Raw genomic sequence first — 20,970 nt, forward strand, 5'->3', positions numbered from 1 at the left:
TAACAGCCCTAGCTGTCCTAGAACTTGCTATGTAGACCAGGCTGGCCTCTAACTCACAGAGATCTGCCTGCTTCTGCCACCCGAGTGCTGGGATTAAAGGCAGGCACCACCGCCGCCCGGCTACAGTAAGCATCTTAAAGTAAGGCTTTTGCTTCGTTCCAGATCTCCTCTGGCTCAGACCATCTGCACTGCACACATCTTCCACCAGTCCCCCCGTCAAGTGCACTGAGCAGAAGGAAGCAGGCATTAGACAGAGGACTTTGACCAAGACAAACCCTAAGGCTGGCTCCTCACCAGAGGTCACCCTGCTGAATGAGATGGCCTCAGCCGCGCGACCACCTAGCGCCATGCACATCCGCTCAAACAGCTGTTCCTTGGTGAAGAGATACTGGTCCCGAGGGAGCATCTGAGAGAAGCCCAGAGCAGCGTTTGTTCGAGGTGCTATGGAGACCTGCAGAACACCAACAGAGCAGGGAGCAAGTGAGCTCAAAGGGAGACAGGAGCCTCCTAGAACCATCATCAGGTCGCCAAGGAGCCACTCAGGCTAGTCTATATGTCACAATTCTTAGAGAATCCTCACGCTGCAGAAGCAGCTCGTGGAAACAGGAGTTTCTGTGTGATGTGTTCATCAGTAGCACTGTGTGCACAGCAAGTCAACATGACAGTTCTCTTAGAAGCAGTCCCAAGGTGTAAGGGCAAACTTCACCTCACACACCAGTCGGCGCTGATCCGTGGGAAACTGGGATATACCCAAGGAAGGGAGGCCATCCTACCCTTGCCTTCTCCTCCTACAATGCCAGACATTTGAGAAAGAGGTGGGACTACTTCCCCAGCAGGCCAAGAAGAAGCTGCTGTATGACAAGAAAAAGTGTATGGAGCTGGGTGGTGGTGGCGCACGCCTTTAATCCCAGCACTCGGGAGGCAGAGGCAGGCGGATCTCTGTGAGTTCGAGACCAGCCTGGTCTACAAGAGCTAGTTCCAGGACAGGCTCCAAAGCCACAGAGAAACCCTGTCTTGAAAAACCAAAAGAAAAAAAAGAAAAAAAAGAAAAAAAAAAAAAAAAGAAAAGAAAGAAAAAGTGTATGGGACAGGTCTATGTAGGCCCAGCTGCCTGTGAGACCCAGGCAGAAGCTAGCATTAACTTTAAACTCAGGGCCATGACTACAATCAGTAGCAAAGAGCTTGTTTTCCATGTGCTATCCTGGGTTGGATCCCCAGAACTGTCAGAAAGAAAAAAGATGGGGGCTGGAGAGATGGCTCAGTAGTTAGAGCACTGACTGTCCACAGGATTGTGAGGTTGATTCCCAGCACCCACATGGTGGTTCACAACCACCTGTAACTCTGGTTCAAGAGGATCCAATGGCCACTATTGGCTTCCATGAGAACTAGGCACATATGTGGTATGCTGACATACATGTAGCCAAAATACCCCCACACAAAGAAAAAAAAATTTGTTTTTGTTTTTTGAGACCGGTTGTAAAGGTGTGGTAGGCCACCACCACCCAGCAAAAAGAAAATTGTTTTGTTTTGTCTTTTGAGACAGGATTCTTTGCGTTGCCCTGACTTGTCCTGGAACTCACTCTGTAAACCAGGCTGGCCTCAAACAGAGATCCACCTGCCTCTGCTACCTGAGTGCTGGGATTAAATGCGCGCACCACCAATGTCTGGCAAGAAATTTTCTTAGAAGATGATTTAATGTCTATAATAAGAACAAACTGTGGTCACGATCCATCAGGATCACAGTGACAGCCACAGGTTCCTTAACAGAACACAGCCATGCTTGCAGCCATAAAAATCAAGTGACAATTTTGAGCGCAAAAAGAAATTTTGAGTTTGGTATTTGTTTTTTTTGTTTGTTTGTTTTTATGTTTTTCGAGACAGGGTTTCTCTGTGGTTTTGGAGCCTGTCCTGAACTAGCTCTTGTAGACCAGGCTGGTCTCGAACTCACAGAGATCCGCCTGCCTCTGCCTCCCAAGTGCTGGGATTAAAGGCGTGCGCCACCACCGCCCGGCTCTGAGTTTGGTATTTGTTTGGCGTTTTCAAACAGTATTTATTTTGCTACTGAATTCATTAGTGCCCGCCTGCCTCAAGCTGGGCCTGGTCCCCAGATCAGTGTCAGCCAAATATGCCATAGGGTAGCAGGTAGGCATTAAACTGTCAATCCAGGAACAGAGGGACTGCTCCAATCTACTTCAAAGAGAGCAGACAATATGCTGTTAGCTCTGAAAACAGCAGCGGAACTGAGCAAGTGTGCACATACAGGCAGTCTGCTGTCTGCTGCACTGTCTCATCCTGAACTGCTGGGGCGGGAACAGTGGTTTTACCAGCCCCTATAGATTCCTTGCTATTTGTCAGAGCTACCCAGGCCTCCCTAGAGGGTAAGCTGGATGCCATATCTTTTGTCCCATACCCCTGGATTCCTCAAGGGTCTCTATGCATAGTCTACATGATTTCTGGAAACTATCTCAAAGAAACATTTGCCGTTCTGAGCAGAAACAAGTTCAGCTCTCTGCCATGAGGCTCAAATGGTCAGAGACAGAGGACTTGGACCTAGGAAACTTTCCCCTCATGCCTGGTAGCTAAGGTTTAGGACCCACTCCAGCCTCTCCCTCCTAGTTCCTGCCAGGGATACAGCCAGAGTCATGCCAAGTTGGTGATAAAATTTCTTTCACATAACAGAAACACACGTGGTGTTTCCCAGAGCAGATGGGTCAACTGTAGAGTTCAGATCACCCACCACCGCTTCATCACAACCCACCTTCATTACAGCTTCTGTGTGCTCAAGCAGCCAACCGACCAAGGCATGGCCAGACTCATGGAAGGCAACCACTCTCTGCTCCTCCTTGGAAAGGATCTTACTCTTTTTAGCAGTTCCTGAAAGAAGACAAGAACCAAGTTCAGCAACAATATGCTGGGTACCTTCTGGGCACTGTCTTCTTGCTTGGCACTTCTGTAGCTCTGCTGACATTTCACACAGACATCCCTCTTGACAGCCAGACTCCAGGGAACCCTGGGAAGAGGTGGAGTGGAGGGTTTCTTGGGAACCATCAAAACAGTTCTTTCTTTTCTTGTTTTGGATTTTGGAGACAGGGTTTCTCTATGTAGCGCTGGCTGTCCTAAAACTTGATCTGTAAACCAGACTGGCCTCAAGCTCAAAGATACACGAGTGCTAGGACTAAAGGTGCGCCACCACCCAGGGCTATCAAAGCAGTTCGTTAGGAACTAGGACAGTCTTCGTCTTCAGTGCGTCCCTCTCTATGCCATGAGTGACTTCTGACTTTGTCACTGACAGGATGAGGAGGCCCCTTCAGAATTAAAGCAGCAGCTGCCTCTGCTGCAGTGTTCTGTTTCCATTCTTCCCTCCATGAGATGAGGACCTCACACCTCAGAGGCATGTCTACTTAACCTTCCCTGCTTAGCTTCTGGTCATTTACCATCCCAAACTTTTCAAACATTAAGTTCCCATTCTGTGTATCTTTTTGCTGTTGCTGCTTTTTGAGACGGGGTCTCACTATGTTGCCCAGGCCATCAGGTGCCACTACACCTGACATCAAGTTAATGTTTAGGTTTGAAAAGAAAATGGCCCCCAAAGGGAACAGTGCGATTAGGAGATGTGGCCTATTTAGAGTAGGTGTCTTGTTGGAGGAAGTATGTCATTGCTAAGGTGGGCTTTGAGGTCTCATATATGCTCAAGATCCTGCCGAGAGTGACAGTCCACTTCCTACTGCCTTCTGGTCAAGATGTAGCCAGCATCCTGTCTGCCTACACACAGCCATGCTCCCCACCATGATGATAATGGACTGAACCTCTGAACTGTAAGCTGCCACTTCAATTAAATGTTTTCTTTTATAAGAATTGCCATGGTCGCCGGGCGGTGGTGGCGCAGGCCTTTAATCCTATCCCAGCACTCGGGAGGCAGAGGCAGGCGGATCTCTGGGAGTTCGAGGCCAGCCTGGTCTACAAGAGCTAGTTCCGGGACAGGCACCAAAGCTACAGAGAAACCCTGTCACGAAAAAACCAAAAAAAAAAAAAAAAAAAAAAAAAAGAATTGCCATGGTTCTGTCTCTTTACAGCACTAGAAACCCTAACTAAGACAGGACAAATGCCACAGGTTCCCAAGGCTGAGCCTCTGGAAGCAGGAAGTTCCTAAGGGAGGGACAGACAGAGCTGTCAATACCTAGTTATGATTTCTCCATAGCAGCCAGTAAAGAACAGAATGGAAGCTGCCCATATCTTTTTCTAAAAGAATGTTTTGGCCAGGCACGGTGATGCACACCTTTAATCCCAGCACTTAGGAGTTCCAGAGGCAGGCAGATTTCTGTGAGTTCCAGTCCAGCCTGGTCTACATAGTGAAACCCTCTCTCAAAAATATAAATAAAAAAGTAAAGCCGGGCGGTGGTGGCGCACGCCTTTAATCCCAGCACTCGGGAGGCAGAGACAGGCGGATCTCTGTGAGTTCGAGGCCAGCCTGGTCTACAGAGGGAGTTCCAGGACAGGCTCCAAAGCTACAGAGAAACCCTGTCTCGAAAAACCAAAAAAAAAAAAAAAAAAAAAAAAAAGTAAAAGTATGTAGCTGGGCAGGGGTAATGCACGCCTTTAATCCCAGCACTTAGGAGACAGAGGCAGGTGGATCTCTGTGAGTTCGAGACCAGCCTGGTCTACAAGATCAAGTTCCAGGACAGGCTCCAAAGCTACACAGAGAAACCCTGTCTCAAAAAACAAACAGCCGGGCGGTGGTGGCGCACGCCTTTAATCCCAGCGCTCGGGAGGCAGAGGCAGGCGGATCTCTGTGAGTTCGAGACCAGCGTGGTCTACAGAGCTAGTTCCAGGACAGGCTCCAAAGCCACAGAGAAACCCTGTCTCGAAAAACCAAAAAAAACAAAAACAAAAAACAAACAAACAAAAAAAATTTAAAAAATTAAGTAGAAGTATGTTTTCTCTAAGGTTTTTATTTTCTGGTGGGAGCTGACATCACAGGGATGAGCAAATGAGAACCGGCAGGCCCACTAAACACTAATTGTCTTGGGTTTGAACACTGAGAGTGAACCTCCGTCTTGGCTCTGAGGGAAAGTGGTTTTCAAGTGGGGTGTAGGGTCCTGTACTTGACACTCACAATCACCTCCAGCTGAACGATCAGCTGCCACTGTGTCTTGTCTGATGTACGCATGGCTCACAGAAATTGTGTAGGAGGTTCCAGCACATGCCATTTTAGACGCCAAAATGAGCTAGGCAAGGTGGCACACACCTTTGATTCCAGCTCTCGGGAGTCAGAGCCAGAAGGATCTATGAGTTCAAGGCCATCCTATCCACCTAGAGAGCTCCAGGACTACATAGAGACCCTATCTCAAAAAAAAAAGAAAAGAAGCTTTTGGTCAAGCACCATTGCAAAGCAACCTTGTTCACTGGACATTATGATTCCTGCTTTTAATTCCAGCACTTGGAAGGCTGAGGCAGGCAGATCTCTATGATTTTAAGGCCAGCCAAAGCTATATGATGAGATCCCATCTCAAAGAAAACATACACCAACCAAAACTAAACAAATTGTACCCCATCCTCTTGATGGAAAATGAGGTTCCTATCTTGTTAATCACTAGTGATTAGTTTCAGAAAAATGAGAGTCAGTGGCAGGTTTATCCCTCTCCCACAGACCCTGCAGGTAGTCTTTTGGGGTCAGCAGCCTCTACCCTACACCATACTTGGCTGGCTGTGCCTCATCTGGTCTGAGGTGGGCCCTCAGTCACTTCATGGTACCTAGGATAATCAATGCCACAGATGGGAGTACAGGAAACTTATTTTTGGAGGGTTTTTTTTTTTTTTGAGATATGGTCTCTCTACATAACCCTGGCTTTTGTGGAACTCACCAAGTTGTAGACCAAACTGGCCTCAAACTCAGAGATCCTCCTGCCTCTGCCTCCTGAATGCTTAGATTAAAGGTATGTGTCATTATGCCTGGCCTTGCCCTCCCATCCCTCCAGTTTGTTGAGATAGTATCTCATGTAGTACAGGCTGGCTTAGATGTAGACTTGGGTGATTTTGAACTCATGATCTTCAACCTCCCAAGTATTGGTATTATAAATATGTGTGCCAGCATATTGGACTTGAAGATGATTTTATATTTGCTCGAGGAGTAGGTCTGTTCTTAGATAGATTTACAATATCTGAAATGGAGGAAAAGTAACAATTCCTTGCTACTGACGTAATGACAGAACCTGGGCCTACTTCCATCTACCCAACCCCCATCTTGTCTGGCACAGACAACTTCTGACTGGTTGTCTGAAAGTGTTGGCCCTAGCAAGCCTTAACAAGGGGTGTGTCTTCATACCGGCAATGACACGCTCCACCGCATACTCAAAGTTGAACGTGTGGACAGATGTGTGCCCCTCCCGGGCAGCATGCAGGGCAGCCTCATTGCAGATGTTGGCGATGTCGGCGCCTGTCAACACAAACCACAGGCAGGGATGGGGGGGGGGGCTGGCTCTTCCCTGTCAGCATTTAGGAAAAGGAAAAAAAAGGAAGGAGGGAGACTCAGCTTTTAATGAAGAAAAACAAAAATGGAAAAAGCCAGAAGTGGGGGCATAGGTCTATGATTCTATTACTGGGGAGGCTGAGGCAAGAGGACTACAAGTTCTAGGCAAGCGTAGTCTACCTGATGGAACTCTATAGCAACACAACAGAGAAAGGAACAAAAAGGAAGGGAGGAAGAAAGGAAGGGAGAAGGGTAGAAGGAAAGGGAAGGGAAGGGAAGGGAAGGGAAGGGAAGGGAAGGGAAGGAAAGGAAAGGAAAGGAAAGGAAAGGAAAGGAAAGGAAAGGAAAGGAAAGGAAAGGAAAGGGGAGGGAGGGAGAACAGGAAAAGGGAGGGAAGAGAAAGAAAATAAATGCCAGCATTGGTGAACTGTGGCAGGAGGGAGGGAGGAGGGAGGGAGGGAGGGAGGAGGGAGGGAGGGAGGGAGGAGGAAGGGAAGAGGGAGGGAGGGAGGGAGGGAGGGAGGGAGGGAGGGAGGGAGGGAGGGGAGCAGGCAGCACTGCAATGCCATGCTACTCCAGATTCCCGTCTGCTTCTGGCTGTTTTATGGCACCTGACATTTCTTATGTGTACAGAAGAATAAGAATGAAGGGCTCTCATGTGTACAAATTCTATTAAAAACTGAAGCATAATCAAAAAAGAAGAAAGTAGTCTAAGAGAAATTTTGTTTTTATTTTTAGAGACAGGATCTCATGCTATAGCCTAGCCTGTCCTTAAACTCACAGCAGTTTTTATGTCTCAGCCTCTCAAGTGCTTAAGGTTATAGGTGTAGATGCTAATGCATATGAAATAAAAATAAATTAACAGGGGCTGGAGAAATGGCTCAGTGGTTAAGAGCACTGCTTGCTCTTCCAAAGGTCCTGAGTTCAATTCCCAGCAACCACATGGTGGCTCACAACCATCTGTAATGAGATCTGGTGCCCTCTTCTGACCTGCAGGCATACATGCAGACAGAATACTGAGAATACTGTATACATAATTAGTAAATAAATCTTTAAAAATAAATAAATTAATTAATTAACAAATTCTGAAAAGTAACAATTATAGGCATAAAGCCAGCAGCCTGGCTTTCAGGGTAATTTTTTTTTTTAAATATTTATTTATTTATTTACTTATTATGTATACAATATTCTGTTTGCGTGTATGCCTGCAGGGCAGAAGAGGGTACCAGACCTCATTACAGATGGTTGTGAGCCACCATGTGGTTGCTGGGAATTGAACTCAGGACCTTTAGAAGAGCAGGCAATGCTCTTAACCACTGAGCCATCTCTCCAGCTCAAGGGTAATTTTAAATGTACCTTTAAAATGGGAGTTATACAGGAAGGAAACCTAACTGTGATCTCTCTCTCTCTCTGAGACAGAGTTTTTCTGTGTAGCCTGGCTGTCTTCGAACTCACAGAGATCTGCCTGCCTCTGCCTCCTGAGAGCTGGAATTAAAGGCATGTGCTATCACTACAGGCACCGAGTTGTGATTTTTACTTCATTGGAAATCCCATGGGGACTGTGCAGAGGAGGTCTGGTGGGACAGTCTAAACTAGAAGGTGTTCTCTATGTAGAGGCGACACAGGAGACACTGCAGACTGTCTCGCAGTCCTTGGCTACAGAAGCTCTGGGGCCATCACAATGCTGACTGCCCGCTACTGTAGTGAGGACACCATAGGGCTGCCTGTGAAGTCGGGTGAGCAACACAACACTTCTGCTGTTGCTTCCACCATCCGGGAGGAAGATAGCCCACTGATCTATCTATCCCTTTGGTGCTTACATCCACACTTGATCTCACCCAGGCCTGATTAGTGACTCAGAACAGGGATGGCACTTGCACTGGGAGGTGGATGCTCCATTATGATCGTGTGTACTGGGGTCAAGGTCGTACCACTGAATCCTGGCGTCAGCTCTGCCAGTCGCTGGGAGTAGAAACTGCTGGGCTGGGTCAACTTCAGGCCTTTCAGGTGCTGCTCGAAAATCTCCCGCCGCTCCTGTCACAGATGGGGACACGGCTGAACTCAGCACACTTGCTAACAAGACAAACCCTTCTCCCATGAGCTCCATGAATGAAACTGGTGGCGTCATAGGACGTGGCTTCTGCATGACTGACATTCTCAGTCATATCCGTAGTCTTGGAAACCAATTTAGAGAGGCAAGATGATGAGAAGCTGAAGAAAATGGCTCAGAGGTTAGGAACCCTTGTTGCTCTTTCAGAGGACCTGGGTTGGGTTCCTAGTAGCCACATAATGGTTCACAACCATCTGAAACTTTAGTTCCTAGGGACCCAAGGGATCTGATACTCCTTTGACCTCCTCTGGCACTAGGCACACACATGGTGCACATGCATTCATGCAGACAAACTCATATACATAAAAATGCACAAATAAATAAATCTAACAGAGGGATGGAAAATCCCATGACCTCATAGAATTCAAGATGGAAAGGAGAAATGCCTTCATTTTGACTTGAGAGAATTTACTTTAAAACTCAACCTAAGCCAGACAGTGGTGGCTTGCACCTTTAGTCCTAGCACTTGGGAGGCAAATGAATCTCTGAGTTTGAGGCCGGCCTGGTCTGCAGAGAGCGTTCCATGATAGACAGGGAAACATAGAGAAACCCTGTCTCAAAAAAGAAAAAGCAAAAAAAAAAAAAAAAAACAAAAAACCACCTCAACCTAGGCCAGTGCAGTCAACTCCATACCTGTAGGGATGAAGCCACTGGGGAAAACTTATGCTCACTGTGGAGCTAGGAGAGAGCAGCGAGTAAACACTGAGCAAGTCCCACCTTTAGGCCTGCGAACCCAGCATTCAAGAAGTTGAAGCTGAGCCGGGCGGTGGTGGCGCACGCCTTTAATCCCAGCACTCGGGAGGCAGAGGCAGGCGGATCTCTGTGAGTTCGAGACCAGCCTGGTCTACAGAGCTAGTTCCAGGACAGGCTCCAAAGCCACAGAGAAACCCTGTCTCGAAAAACCAAAAAAAAAAAAAAAAAAAAAAAAAAAAAAAAGAAGTTGAAGCTGATGCCAAGTGGTGGTGGCACACTCCTTTAATCCTAGCAGAGGCAGGAGAATCGCTGTGAGTTCAAGGCCAGCGTGGTCTACAAGAGCTAGTTCCAGGACAGGCTCCAAACCTACAGAGAAACCCAGTCTTGAAAAACCGAAAAGAAAAGAAAAAAAAAAGAAGTTGAAGCTGGAGGGCCGGAGGATCATCACAAGTTCAAGGCCAGCCTGGGATACAAAAGGACATTGGGTATTTCTGTGGTTCCTAGAGGGGCCATGGCCACATACTTGGGCCCCAGTGGCCACAGCAATGCCACACCAAGCCTGAGCCCCAGAGAGAGAACAATGACAACCGCAAAACTAGAGCTTCCCAAGGAAGGAAGGCTGTGCCCAAGCCACAGGGACTGTGCTATGCAAAGCTAGCTGCCCTCCTTCCCAGCGGTTCTGACCTGCAGAGTGGGAAGATCAATGAAGACATGCCTATCAAGTCGCCCAGGCCTCATCAGAGCATTGTCCAAAACATCAGCTCGATTCGTGGATGCCAAGACGATGACATGGTCTGTAGTGCCCATTCCTGGGAGAGCAGAGCAGACAGTGAGTGGCCTTTGGAGTGGGGGATTTCAACAAAATGGCTTTTCCCCTACGCCCTTACCATAGGAGGGAAAAGTAAAGGTCCAGGGACAAAAAGGCCACCAGATTCCTTCCCAAAAAGATGATGAGGTGGGGACACCTTCCCAATGACTTTCAATCAAAGTCATGCCAAAAGTGTGAAGCTGCTTGTTCTTCAACAACAGCACTTTCCCTTGGCCAGATGTGGAGGCAGAACTGCCCAAAGACCCCTGGAGATGCAGGCAGCATCCCTGCAAGGGACTAGTACATTCTCACCCCAGGAGCCACAGTTCTTACCGAGCTGCCACCGCCCTTCCTGTGTGGTGCCTAAACACTTTAACACTTGGGTTTAGGCATGAGGGTTCTTGTCCAGGATATTAAAAGTAGGGCTGGAGAGAGGATTCAGTGGTTAAAACCAGGGCCACTCTTGCAGAGGATTCACATCAGGTGGCTCACAGCCATCTGTTAGTCTAATTCCAGGAGGTCTGCTTGCTTTCTTTTGACGTCCACGGGCACGAGGCACACGTGCAGTACACATATTTACAAACATGTAAAATATTTATACACCTATAGTTTTTTATTTGTTTTATTTGTTTTTTGTTTTTCGAGACAGGGTTTCTCTGTGGCTTTGGAGCCTGTCCTGGAACTAGCTCTGTAGACCAGGATGGCACCTATAGTTTTTTAAAAAGTAGCTCAGAAACCTCCCCAGATCCTTGACTAGATCTGACTGGGGAAAAAATCAGCTACACAACAAGGTTTATAGACGGATGTGGTGGTGCGCACACCTTTACTCCCAGCATCTGGGAGGCAGAGGTTTATAGACGGATGTGGTGGTGCGCACACCTTTACTCCCAGCATCTGGGAGGCAGAGGCAGGCGGATCTCTATGAGTTTTAGGTCAGCCTGGTCTACAGGGGAGCTCCAAGAGAACAAAGACATAGACACCACCCTCCCAAAACAAACAACAACAACAAAACTCCTTAAAAACCTTCTTTCTAAAGAAGCTGGGGAGGGGCAGAGAATGTGGTCAGTTGCTAGAGAGCTTGCCGACTATGCAGAAGTCCTGGGTTCAATCCTCAGCACCACATAGACCAGGTGTGGTAGCCATTACCTGTAAAACTAGCACTCTGGAGGTAGGATGATCTGAAGTTCAAGGTAATCCTCAGTCACATACTGAGTTCAAGACCAGCCTAGGATGCATGAGACTCTCGGAAGGAAGGAAGAAAGGAAGGAAGGGAGGGAGGGAGGGAGGGAGGGAGGGAGGGAGGGAGGGAGAAAAGAAGGAGGAAGAAGGAAGGTCATTTCCTCCTTTTCACACTTTAAACCGGACAAGCCATAACAGTGACAATAATCCACTGAACCTTCAAGGACAGAGCAGGGCAGAAGGTCACCTTGCCAAAGCTAAGCAGATGCCTAAAAACAATGCTGATTTTTAAAAATGAGTTCCGACTCATAGAAGCACCACAGACACTGCCTTCTGTCACAGCCCCAAGGCTCCTCTGCATATCTGAGCACTTGGTAGAGCGATAATGGCACAGAGAGCACGAGGCTGAGAGCTAGAGATGTGCCTGCTAAGGGAGAGACATAGAACGTTCTGCCAGAGACCTCCTGGTGCCATGCTCAGGCTGCTTTTGCTTGTTTTGATGAGACAATCAATCTCGGTAGCCCTGGCTGGCCGGAAACTTGCTGTATAGATGAAACTGGCCTTCAACTCAGAGAGATCTGCCTGTCTTTGCATCCTGAGTACTGGGATTACAGGTGTGCTCCATCACACCCAGCATGCCCATGCTTCTTGACTGCCTCTGCCCAGGTGCCCTGGAATTCTGATATTATACAGGTTATATACAAAAGTGTGCCAGGCCTGTACCCAGATATTTGGAAGCCTGAGACAGGATGGCCAAGTTCAAGGCCATCTTGGGCAACTAGTGAGAGTTTATCTCAAAATAAAAAATAAATTAAGGAGCCAGGAAGATGGCACATATTTGCATCCCCATCACTTTAGAGAGCAATGAGAGGATCAGAACTTCAAAGTCATCCTGAATTACACAGGGGGCTCAAAGCCAGCCTAGACCACAAGGGACCAGAGAGATGGCTCAGCAGTTAAGAGCACTGGCTGTTCTTCCAGAGGTCCTGAGTCCAATTCTCAGTAACCACATGGTGGCTCACGTGAACTGGTGACCTCTTCTGGCCTGCAGGCATACAAGGATACATAATTAATAAATATTTTTTTAAAATAACTTATTTTTTGGTTTTTTCAAGATTGGGTATCTCTGTAGCCTTGAAGCCTGTCCTGCAATTTGCTCCGTAGACCAGGCTGGCCTTGAACTCACAGAGATTCATCTGTGTCTGCCTCCTGAGTGCTGGAATAAAGGTGTGCGACACTACTACCCAGCACATGAATAAATAAGTCTTAAAACAAGCGAACAAAAACAAACAAACAAACAAAAAAGCAGAGCACGATGACACACGCCTTTAATTGGAGGTGGAGGCAAATGAGTCTCTGAGATCCAGGCCAACCAGGGCTACACAGTAAGACTTTGCCCCCCTCCAGTCCTAAAAACAAACTAATAAAAACAAAACAAAAAATTACAACAGGACTGGAAAGATGGCTCATTTAGGGGGGGAAAAAAAGAAAAAAAACAAAACAAAACATTTGCTATGTAGGATGAGGACCTGAGTCTGAATTCTCAGAACTCATTCAAAAGCCAGACGCATAGCAGAAGCTTCTATAATCCCATCACTCCTATGGGGATTGGAGGCGGAAGAATCCAGCTCTCAAACCAGCTAGGCCGGGGAGAGGCTCTGTGTGGGAGAAGAATGGGGAACAGACACATGAGCTGGGTAGCTGGTCGATGACACAACAGAGATGTGAGGAGTGGAACCAGGCTGTGGTGGCGCACACCTTTAATCCCAGCAATTGGGAGGCAGAGATAGGCAGATCTCTTTGAGTTCGAGGCCAGCCTGGTCTACAAGTGCTAGTTCCAGACAGGCTCAGAAACTACAGAGCAACCTATCTTGAAAATAAATAAATAGGGCTGGAGAGATGGCTCAGTGGTTAAGAGCATTGCCTGCTCTTCCAAAGGTCCTGAGTTCAATTCCCAGCAACCACATGGTGGCTCATAACCATCTGTAATGAGGTCTGGTGCCCTCTTCTGGCCTGCAGGCATACACACAAACAGAATATTGTATAGATAATAAGTAAATAAATAAATATCTAAAAAAAGAAAATAAATAAAAATAAAAAAAATAAATAAAAAAAGAGAAGTTGGCCACACCCTGACAACTTCAGCATAGAGTAACAGGCATTTATTATCACACAGCACCAACAAAGCAGCCAATCCCCAGACAGAGCAGATTCTCTCACTCAAGTGTTCACTTCTAACTTCTGGTCTGGGGATGCGGGTGTCCAGAGAAACTATGTAGTTCTGGCTAGCCTGAAACTTGCCACAACCAGGCTGGCCTTAAACTCACAGAAATCCACCTGCCTCTGCCTCCCAAGTACTGGAATTAAGAGTGTGAACCACCATGGTTGGCCCTGTTAGGATTTTAAAATGACTCCTATGTGGAATTAGCATTCCCTAAACAAAAACTTGTACAACATATACCACCCACATTAAAAAGTTCTTGCTCTGACTGGAGAGGCAGAGGCAGGCAGATGTCTGTGAGTTCGAGGCCAGCCTGGTCTACGGTGAGAGTTCCAGAATAGCCAGGATTTTTTACACAGAGAAACCCTGTCTCAAAAGCACCCCTCTCCAAAAAGTCCTTTTCTTAAGAATACATCTTCAGCCAAGTGACTGTGTGGTCACCAGGTAGGTGGCTGGGGCGCGTGCCTCAGGCTCTCTTGCGTAGCTTTACAGTCCCAGAAATGCCCACAGCACCTGTGCTTAGGCCTCTGTGACTAGGATTTCTCATTCCCTGGGGAGTTTTCCCACGACCAGCACCACATCCGCTCAACTCGCTCCCCTGCAGTCAATGAACAGAAAGTGCTCTTCCTGAGGAGACAACAAAGATTAGGCTCAGAGCATCTGAAGGAGCCAGTGTACGCAGCTGTGAGGACACAGAGAGACTTGTTAGTGCTGGGCCAAGCTGACAAGCAACCAGTTCCTCAGCCAACCCTGGGGGACAAACAGCTATTTTTATGGTCGTTCAGAGAAATTCAGCTCAGAAAAATGTCATGCTTTCTAGTAGACTCAGATCTCTTGAAAAAGATAGCCTCTGTCGTCAAGTTGTGTGAGGTAACACACTGGTTAACAGATTTTCTTTTCTAGTTCAATAGTAAGGTTATGAAATCCATTTAAGCCTCCATTTAAATAAAATATATCTTTGAGGGGGCAAGACACCCACAGGAGAAGGGTTTATTGGAGTCTCCTTCATGATTAAGGATGCTTGGTCAATGTTCAGAAGGATGAGGGATATGTGTTCAACCTCACTTTATAAATCATAGAGCCATAGCTGTGACAAGAAAGACCATCATGTCAGGTCCAAGGCCTGGTCTGAAAGAATCAGGAGTCTCTAGTAGTCCTCTGCCCTCAGCAGGGAACTAACTGCTCCAGCCACACCTCCCAAGGCAGTTAATGCTCTGGAAACTGGACCCTGAGCACTTGCTGTCAGTGTGCAAAGCAGCTGCTGGGGTAGGTGTTGCTCCTGCCATGGGCTCTGAACTAATATGTGGACAGACAACTGGACAACAAAAGGGCCAGGAAAGGCAGAGCTGTGGGCAGCTCTGTTTGCAGCCATTCTCATACCATCTCAACAACACAATGCCTTTTCTCTTCAGTGTTAGAACTATCCACTGATTGACTGATTGATTTAGGTTTTCTCTATGTAGTCCTAGCTGTCCTAGAACTTGCTCTGTAGACCAGGCTGGCCTCAAACTCAGAGATGTGCCTGCCTCTGACTCCTAAGTGCTGGGATTAAAGTTGTGCCCCACCACTGCCTGAAGTATCTTTTGATTTTTTTTTTTAAGTTGTTTTTTTTTTTAAGTTTTTTTCAAGACAGGGTTTCTCTGTGTTGCCCTAGTTATGCTAGAACTGGCCTTGAACTCACAAAGATCTGCCTTCCTCTGCCTCTCGAGTGCTAGGATTAAAGGTGTGTGCCATCAGTACCAGCCTATCCTTTGACTTTTAAAGCTATAGCAACTTTACAGTTCATGAAATAACACCAGCCCCTCTGACATCACAACAGCTAGGAGTTGAACTCTCACACGCCTCTGTGTGTGAGGAGTGCAAACATACGCATGCGCATGGAGGTGCAAGCATGGACCAGTGTATGAAGGCCGAAGGAAGACATCATGTGTCCTCTCTCATCGCTCTCCACCACGGATGTGATGTGTTACTCTGAATGCCTTGAGGATCATGTTATTAAACTGTTCCTCCCAAAATAAATGCCTCACCTGGCCTTAAGAATACATCATACACACAACACATAAGCCAGGTGTGGGGGTGTGGGCCTGTCATCCCAGCACTCAGGAGGCAAACTCTGTGAGTTTGAGGTCAGCCTGGTCTACAAAGTAAGATCCAGGACAGTTAGGGCTGTTACACAGAGAAACCCTGTCTCAAAATATCAAAAACACACATCACAGTCGCCCAAAAAGATGTCTTTAACATAACTGTCCTGCAAGGAGGGTTACCTCCTTGTAGACCAGGCTGGCCTCGAATTCACAGAGATCCACTGCCGCTGCCTCCCAAGTGCTGGGATTAAAGGTGTGCGTTACCACTGCCTGGCTTTCTTTTGGTTTTTTTGAGACAGGGTTTCTCTGTAGCTTTAGAGCTTAGAGCCTGTCCGGGAACTCATTCTGTAGATTGGGCTGGTCCCAAACTCACAAAGATTCCCATCTCTGCCTCCCAAGTGCTCAGATTAAAGGCATGCACCACCATTGCCCGGCTTGTAAAAGCGGCGTTTGTTAAAGGTAGCAAACGGATGTACAATTCTTAACCTGACTTTGCTGTTAGATGTCAACATCTAAACTATTCTTTGCATAATGTTCTCACTAGGGCAGGAGTGAACAACACTAAGTAACAGTGGCTAAAGAAAAAATAATACCCCTTCCAGTGATATTCCAGAAGTTAGAACAAAAAAATGTCACCAGGTTCATCTGCCCTGAAGGAAGTCTCCTCTGGTGTACAGTGTATGGTAAGGCATGCGTGGCACTGACCGTCCATCTCGACCAGGAGCTGGTTGAGGGTCTGTTCTTCCTCTGTGTTGGAGAAGCCAGACATGGAGGTGGACCGCTTCTTCCCCACAGCATCGATCTCATCGATGTACACTATGCAAGGGGCTCGGGCCCGGGCTTCCTTGAAGAGGCTTCGCACACGGGCAGCTCCCAGGCCTGACGGGACACAGAGGGTCAAGAGATAGGCAGAGGAAGGAAATCAAATACTATTTTTGGGTTACAGCTAGGCAAATCTCCTACCAAAGATGCCTATATCTAACCGGCCACTCTCTGCAGATGAAGCAGAAGTGCCATCTTCTCATCCAGGACTCCCAAGCCACAGATGAAAGTGGAATTAAAACACACAACTACCAAGTGGATGTGGGTCAAAGATTTTGGTTTTTGTTTTTTTTGGGGGGGGTTTGGTTTTGTTTTGTTTTAAAGACAGGGTTTCTGTGCAGCCCGGGATATACTGGAACTCACTCTGTAGACCAGGCTGGCTTCAGACTCAGATCCATCTGCGTCTGCTTCTGAGTGCTGGAATTAAAGGTGTGTGCCACCTCTGCCTGGCTTGAACCAAAGCTTATTTGAACTTGGGCTAAGTTTGTTCTTCTCTGTTCCACTCAGCTCCCCACGTTAGGGAGGGTTATATGAAAAGCCCTCCCAGGCACTAGGCCAATAACCCTGCCCTTACTTCCAGCCCATACCTACCTCCAATGACCTCTACAAACTCCGAGCCAGCCATTGCTAAAAAGGGCACTTGAGCCTCCGTGGCTACTGCCTTGGCCAACAGCGTCTTCCCACAACCAGGAGGTCCCAGCAATAGGGCACCCTTTGGAACCTTGGCACCAAGCTGAAGGAAGCGTTCTGGGCTCTAGTGAGGAACAGACATGTGACACTAAGTACTCAGCCTTTCATGGAGAATGTTTAAGTGACTCATATGAAGAGAACCTATGACAGTCGTGAATCAGCTACAGTCTCAGGGGTCTAGAAAAACAAAGCTTCATAGGCTTTCAGCTCCAAAAGAAAAGATGGTCTAGCTGAAGTGAACTATTACACTCTTCTCCTTTGATGGCCAACTGCATACTGGGCAATGCTGTTGGTTTCCCAGGTACAGAACATCATACCTATACGCTGAGAGTGGTACCTTAACAAATAACATCTAGCTCATGGAGCCAACTCCAGTCTCAGAGTCTGCTCATCCCACCTTCCTTCTTGGAGAGAAGACGTCACCACCTACTCCCGTCTTTAATGGCCTTAACACATGACTCTCACCTTCAGATAATCCACAAACTCTCGGACTTCCAGTTTGGCTTCATGCATTCCTGCCACATCTTGGAAGCTGACTCCTTTCCCTGTCTTCCCATCCACGATGGTGAAACGTGCCATTTTAAGCTGATTCTGTGCAAAAAGAGTCAAGGCGGGAAGCTGTGCATCCTTAGCAAAACAGGGAAGCAGTAGCTACTATCTGCCTGACCTAACACAAAAATGTATCTCCACCCTCGGTGGAGGTGCTTCCTCTCACAGCCCAGGGGGACTACCTATCAGCCTACTCCCTCTGTGACAATGGAGATCACAGACCATTTCAAACACACAAGGGGAATCTTTGATTTGTGTTGTTTATATTAGGAAGAAAGTAATCTAACAAAAATATTTTTAGCACTTGGGAGGCAGAGGCAGGCGGATCTCTGTGAGTTCGAAACCAGCCTGGTCTACAAGAGCTAGTTCCAGGACAGGCTCCAAAACCACAGAGAAACCCTGTCTCAAAAAACAAAACAAAACAAAACAAAACAAAAAATATATATATATATATATATATATTTTTTTTTTTAAAGATTTATATATTGTGTATACAATGTCCTGCCTGCATGTGTCCCTGCAGGCCAGAAGAGGGCATCAAATCTCATTACAGATGGTTGTGAGCTACCATGAGGTTGCTGGGAATTGAACTCAGGGCCTCTGGAAGAGCAGCCAGTGCTCTTAACCTCTGAGCTACCTCTCCATCCCCATAATCTAACAATTTATGTTAGAAAAAAAAAATAGAATTGGAGGCTGGGTTCAGCACTCAGGAGGCAGAGGCAGGTGGTGAGTTTAAGGCCAGCCAGGTCTATAAAGTGAGGTTCCAGGACAGGCTTCAAAGATACACAGAGAAACCCTGTCTCAAAAACGAAAGGAAACAAAACAAAAAACCAAAACAAAGAAACAAAAACTAGAACTGGAGCGATGCTTCAGTGGTTAAGAGCACCTGTTCTCACAGAGGCTCACCCACATAGAGACAGCCTTCTCTAACTTGAGTTCCAGGAGATTCGACACTCTGCCAGCCACTGTGGGCATGACATGCACAGGGTACACACACATGCAGGCAAAACACCCATACACAAAAATAAAAATAAAGTTTAAATAGATAAGTAAAAATATAAAACTCTCTTTGGAGCCAGGTGGTGACGGCACACACCTTTAATCCCAGCATTAGGGAGACAGAGGCAGAGGCAGGTGGATCTCTGAGTTCGAGGCCAGTGTGGTCTACAAAGCAAGTTCCAGGACAGCCAGGGCTACATAGAGAAACCCTGTCTCAAAAACAAAAATTAAAACAAAATAAAAGCAACACTCTATTTGGGCATGGTAACTCATACCTTTAATCCCAGCTTTCAGGGCAGAGGCAGGTATACCTCTCTAGGTTCCATATTAGCCTGGTCCACATAGAGTGTCAGGCCAACCAGGGCTGCATAGGCGCATAGTGAGATCCTGACTCAAAAAAAAAAAAAAAAGAAGAAGAAGAAGAAGAAGAAGAAGAAGAAGAAGAAGAAGAAGAAGAAGAAGAAGAAGAAGAATGAAAAGACAACCACGAACTTCTTCTCCTCAGGGTAAGGAGTGCAGTGGTAGAGAGCTCACCTACTAGTACAAGGCTCTGGGGTTAATCACCAACACCACACCAGAAGAAAAAGTCTTCTTTAGCTAAGGAGACAGAAATAAGCTTGCATTCTCAGTGAAAACAGAGTGACACTCGCAGGGGTAGAAAGGAAGCTGCCTACATCCCAGTCTACACTGAGGGACGGAGAAGCCATGGGAGGGAAGCACATTTCCTAAGATATATCCCAAGAACAGGATGGGAGAGAGGGGCTAGAGAGATGGCTCAGCAGTCAAGAGTACTGATTGTTCTAGAGGACCTGGGTTCAATTCCTAGCACTCACATGGCAGCTTATGACTATCTGCAACTACAGTTCCAGGAGATCTGATCCCCTTACACAGTCAAAACACAATGCACAACACAAGATTTAAAATAAAAAAAAGAGTAGAAGGGGAGTTTTCCTCTATTATGGCTGCTCTTTAAGGTATTTTTAATGTTTATTAGCCAATAATAGAAAAAAGAAGAGCACTACTCCAAGCTAACATGTAACTTTAGAAAAAAAAAATTGGGGGGGGGGCAGACAGAACACAGTTCCCTATACACAGTGGGCTCAGTGGCTCCCATGTCCGGAAATGGGCTTTCAGGAACACTGATGAGACAGGCTGTTGATCATAGCTACTGTAAAAAGCTCATTTTCCCTGAGGACTTTTCCTTTTCTTTTTTTCTTTCCTTTTTTTTTTTTTTTTTTTTTTTTTTTTTTTGGTTTTTCGAGACAGGGTTTCTCTGTGGCTTTGGAGCCTGTCCTGGAACTAGCTCTGTAGACCAGGCTGGTCTCAAACTCACAGAGATCCGCCTGCCTCTGCCTCCCGAGTGCTGGGATTAAAGGCGTGCACCACCACCGTCCGGCTACCTGAGGACTTTTCTATAGGCTTAGAGAAGGATTCAAGTTCTCACACACAAACATCCAGCAGTACAACTTACGAAAGCACTGAATCCGCCTTCCCTTCCTGCCATCCCAGTCAGTCTGAAAATATACCACAGGACGGCCAAGCCCACTGCTGTCATCCCCAGGGCGTAGAGGGCGCTGGGTAAGAAGGAAAGGCCGTTATACGGATGAAGTCATTGTCAGGGCAACTGATGACAAAGCTGGGATCTCTAGAAGGTAAGCAGTTGTGCAAACATGGTCTCCTGTCCACTGTTACCACATTCCCTCTTCACAAAGCTTTTCAAGTGTTTACACTGTGTGTACAAAGGCTTACTTAGCCTGCCATGTGACAATGCCCAACAAAAGCAGGTTCTTCTATGGCTAATATTATATTGTCATTTATTTATTTAATTTATTAAAGATTTTTGCCTCCTCCCCGCCACCGTATATTGTCATTTTCAATTAGTAAACAAATAAAACTTAACAAACTTAAACTCTGGATTAGGCTCTCTATTTGAGAAGGAAGAAGAGGACCACCCATGACCTGCCCCATACCTCCCTGTCACTTGACAATAAAACCAGATCAGTCACAGGGTGGGCGGATTTAGCATCTGGGCCGTGAGGCTATCAAGCTATTGTCAAAGGAATACCTGCTAGATGCCGGCTTTTGCATCCCAGGTTACAAACTCACAATTACCTTTGCTTTAGACGCTGGCTTCATCACTGTTGGCCGAGCAATGCCTATAGGTTCCATGGTCCCTCACAGTATACAAACAGTGCTAAGATGCCACTGAAAGAATTTCTACTGACTGAGACCCTTTCTATTCTTCTGTTCCATCTTCCTTTACAGAAAACAGCAACCTCGGCGCGTCTGATTAAGAACGACCACAGACCACAGACAACTAAACAAAGTGAACACTCTAGGGATTTGCAC

At 46.8% G+C, this 20,970-nt stretch overlaps 1 protein-coding gene across 5 annotated transcripts in view; it reads right to left on the reverse strand.

Annotated features, from left to right (window-relative positions):
* The window catches only part of Spg7 (SPG7 matrix AAA peptidase subunit, paraplegin), a 41,883-nt gene that overhangs the window by 5,348 nt on the left and 15,565 nt on the right, over nucleotides 1-20,970 (reverse strand). For all 5 annotated transcript variants that reach the window (XM_057753889.1, XM_057753892.1, XM_057753891.1 and 2 more), the window contains 9 exons: nucleotides 20,093-20,195; nucleotides 17,539-17,664; nucleotides 16,975-17,137; nucleotides 16,267-16,440; nucleotides 9,954-10,078; nucleotides 8,398-8,500; nucleotides 6,323-6,433; nucleotides 2,759-2,874; nucleotides 295-451 (listed from right to left, as the gene is read on the reverse strand). In XM_057753889.1, coding sequence (XP_057609872.1) covers nucleotides 295-451; nucleotides 2,759-2,874; nucleotides 6,323-6,433; nucleotides 8,398-8,500; nucleotides 9,954-10,078; nucleotides 16,267-16,440; nucleotides 16,975-17,137; nucleotides 17,539-17,664; nucleotides 20,093-20,195 — 1,178 coding nt within the window. The remainder of the gene's footprint in view (nucleotides 1-294; nucleotides 452-2,758; nucleotides 2,875-6,322; nucleotides 6,434-8,397; nucleotides 8,501-9,953; nucleotides 10,079-16,266; nucleotides 16,441-16,974; nucleotides 17,138-17,538; nucleotides 17,665-20,092; nucleotides 20,196-20,970) is intronic.

Source organism: Chionomys nivalis, chromosome 21 (genome assembly GCF_950005125.1).
Source record: "Chionomys nivalis chromosome 21, mChiNiv1.1, whole genome shotgun sequence".
Classification (NCBI taxonomy): domain Eukaryota; kingdom Metazoa; phylum Chordata; class Mammalia; order Rodentia; family Cricetidae; genus Chionomys; species Chionomys nivalis.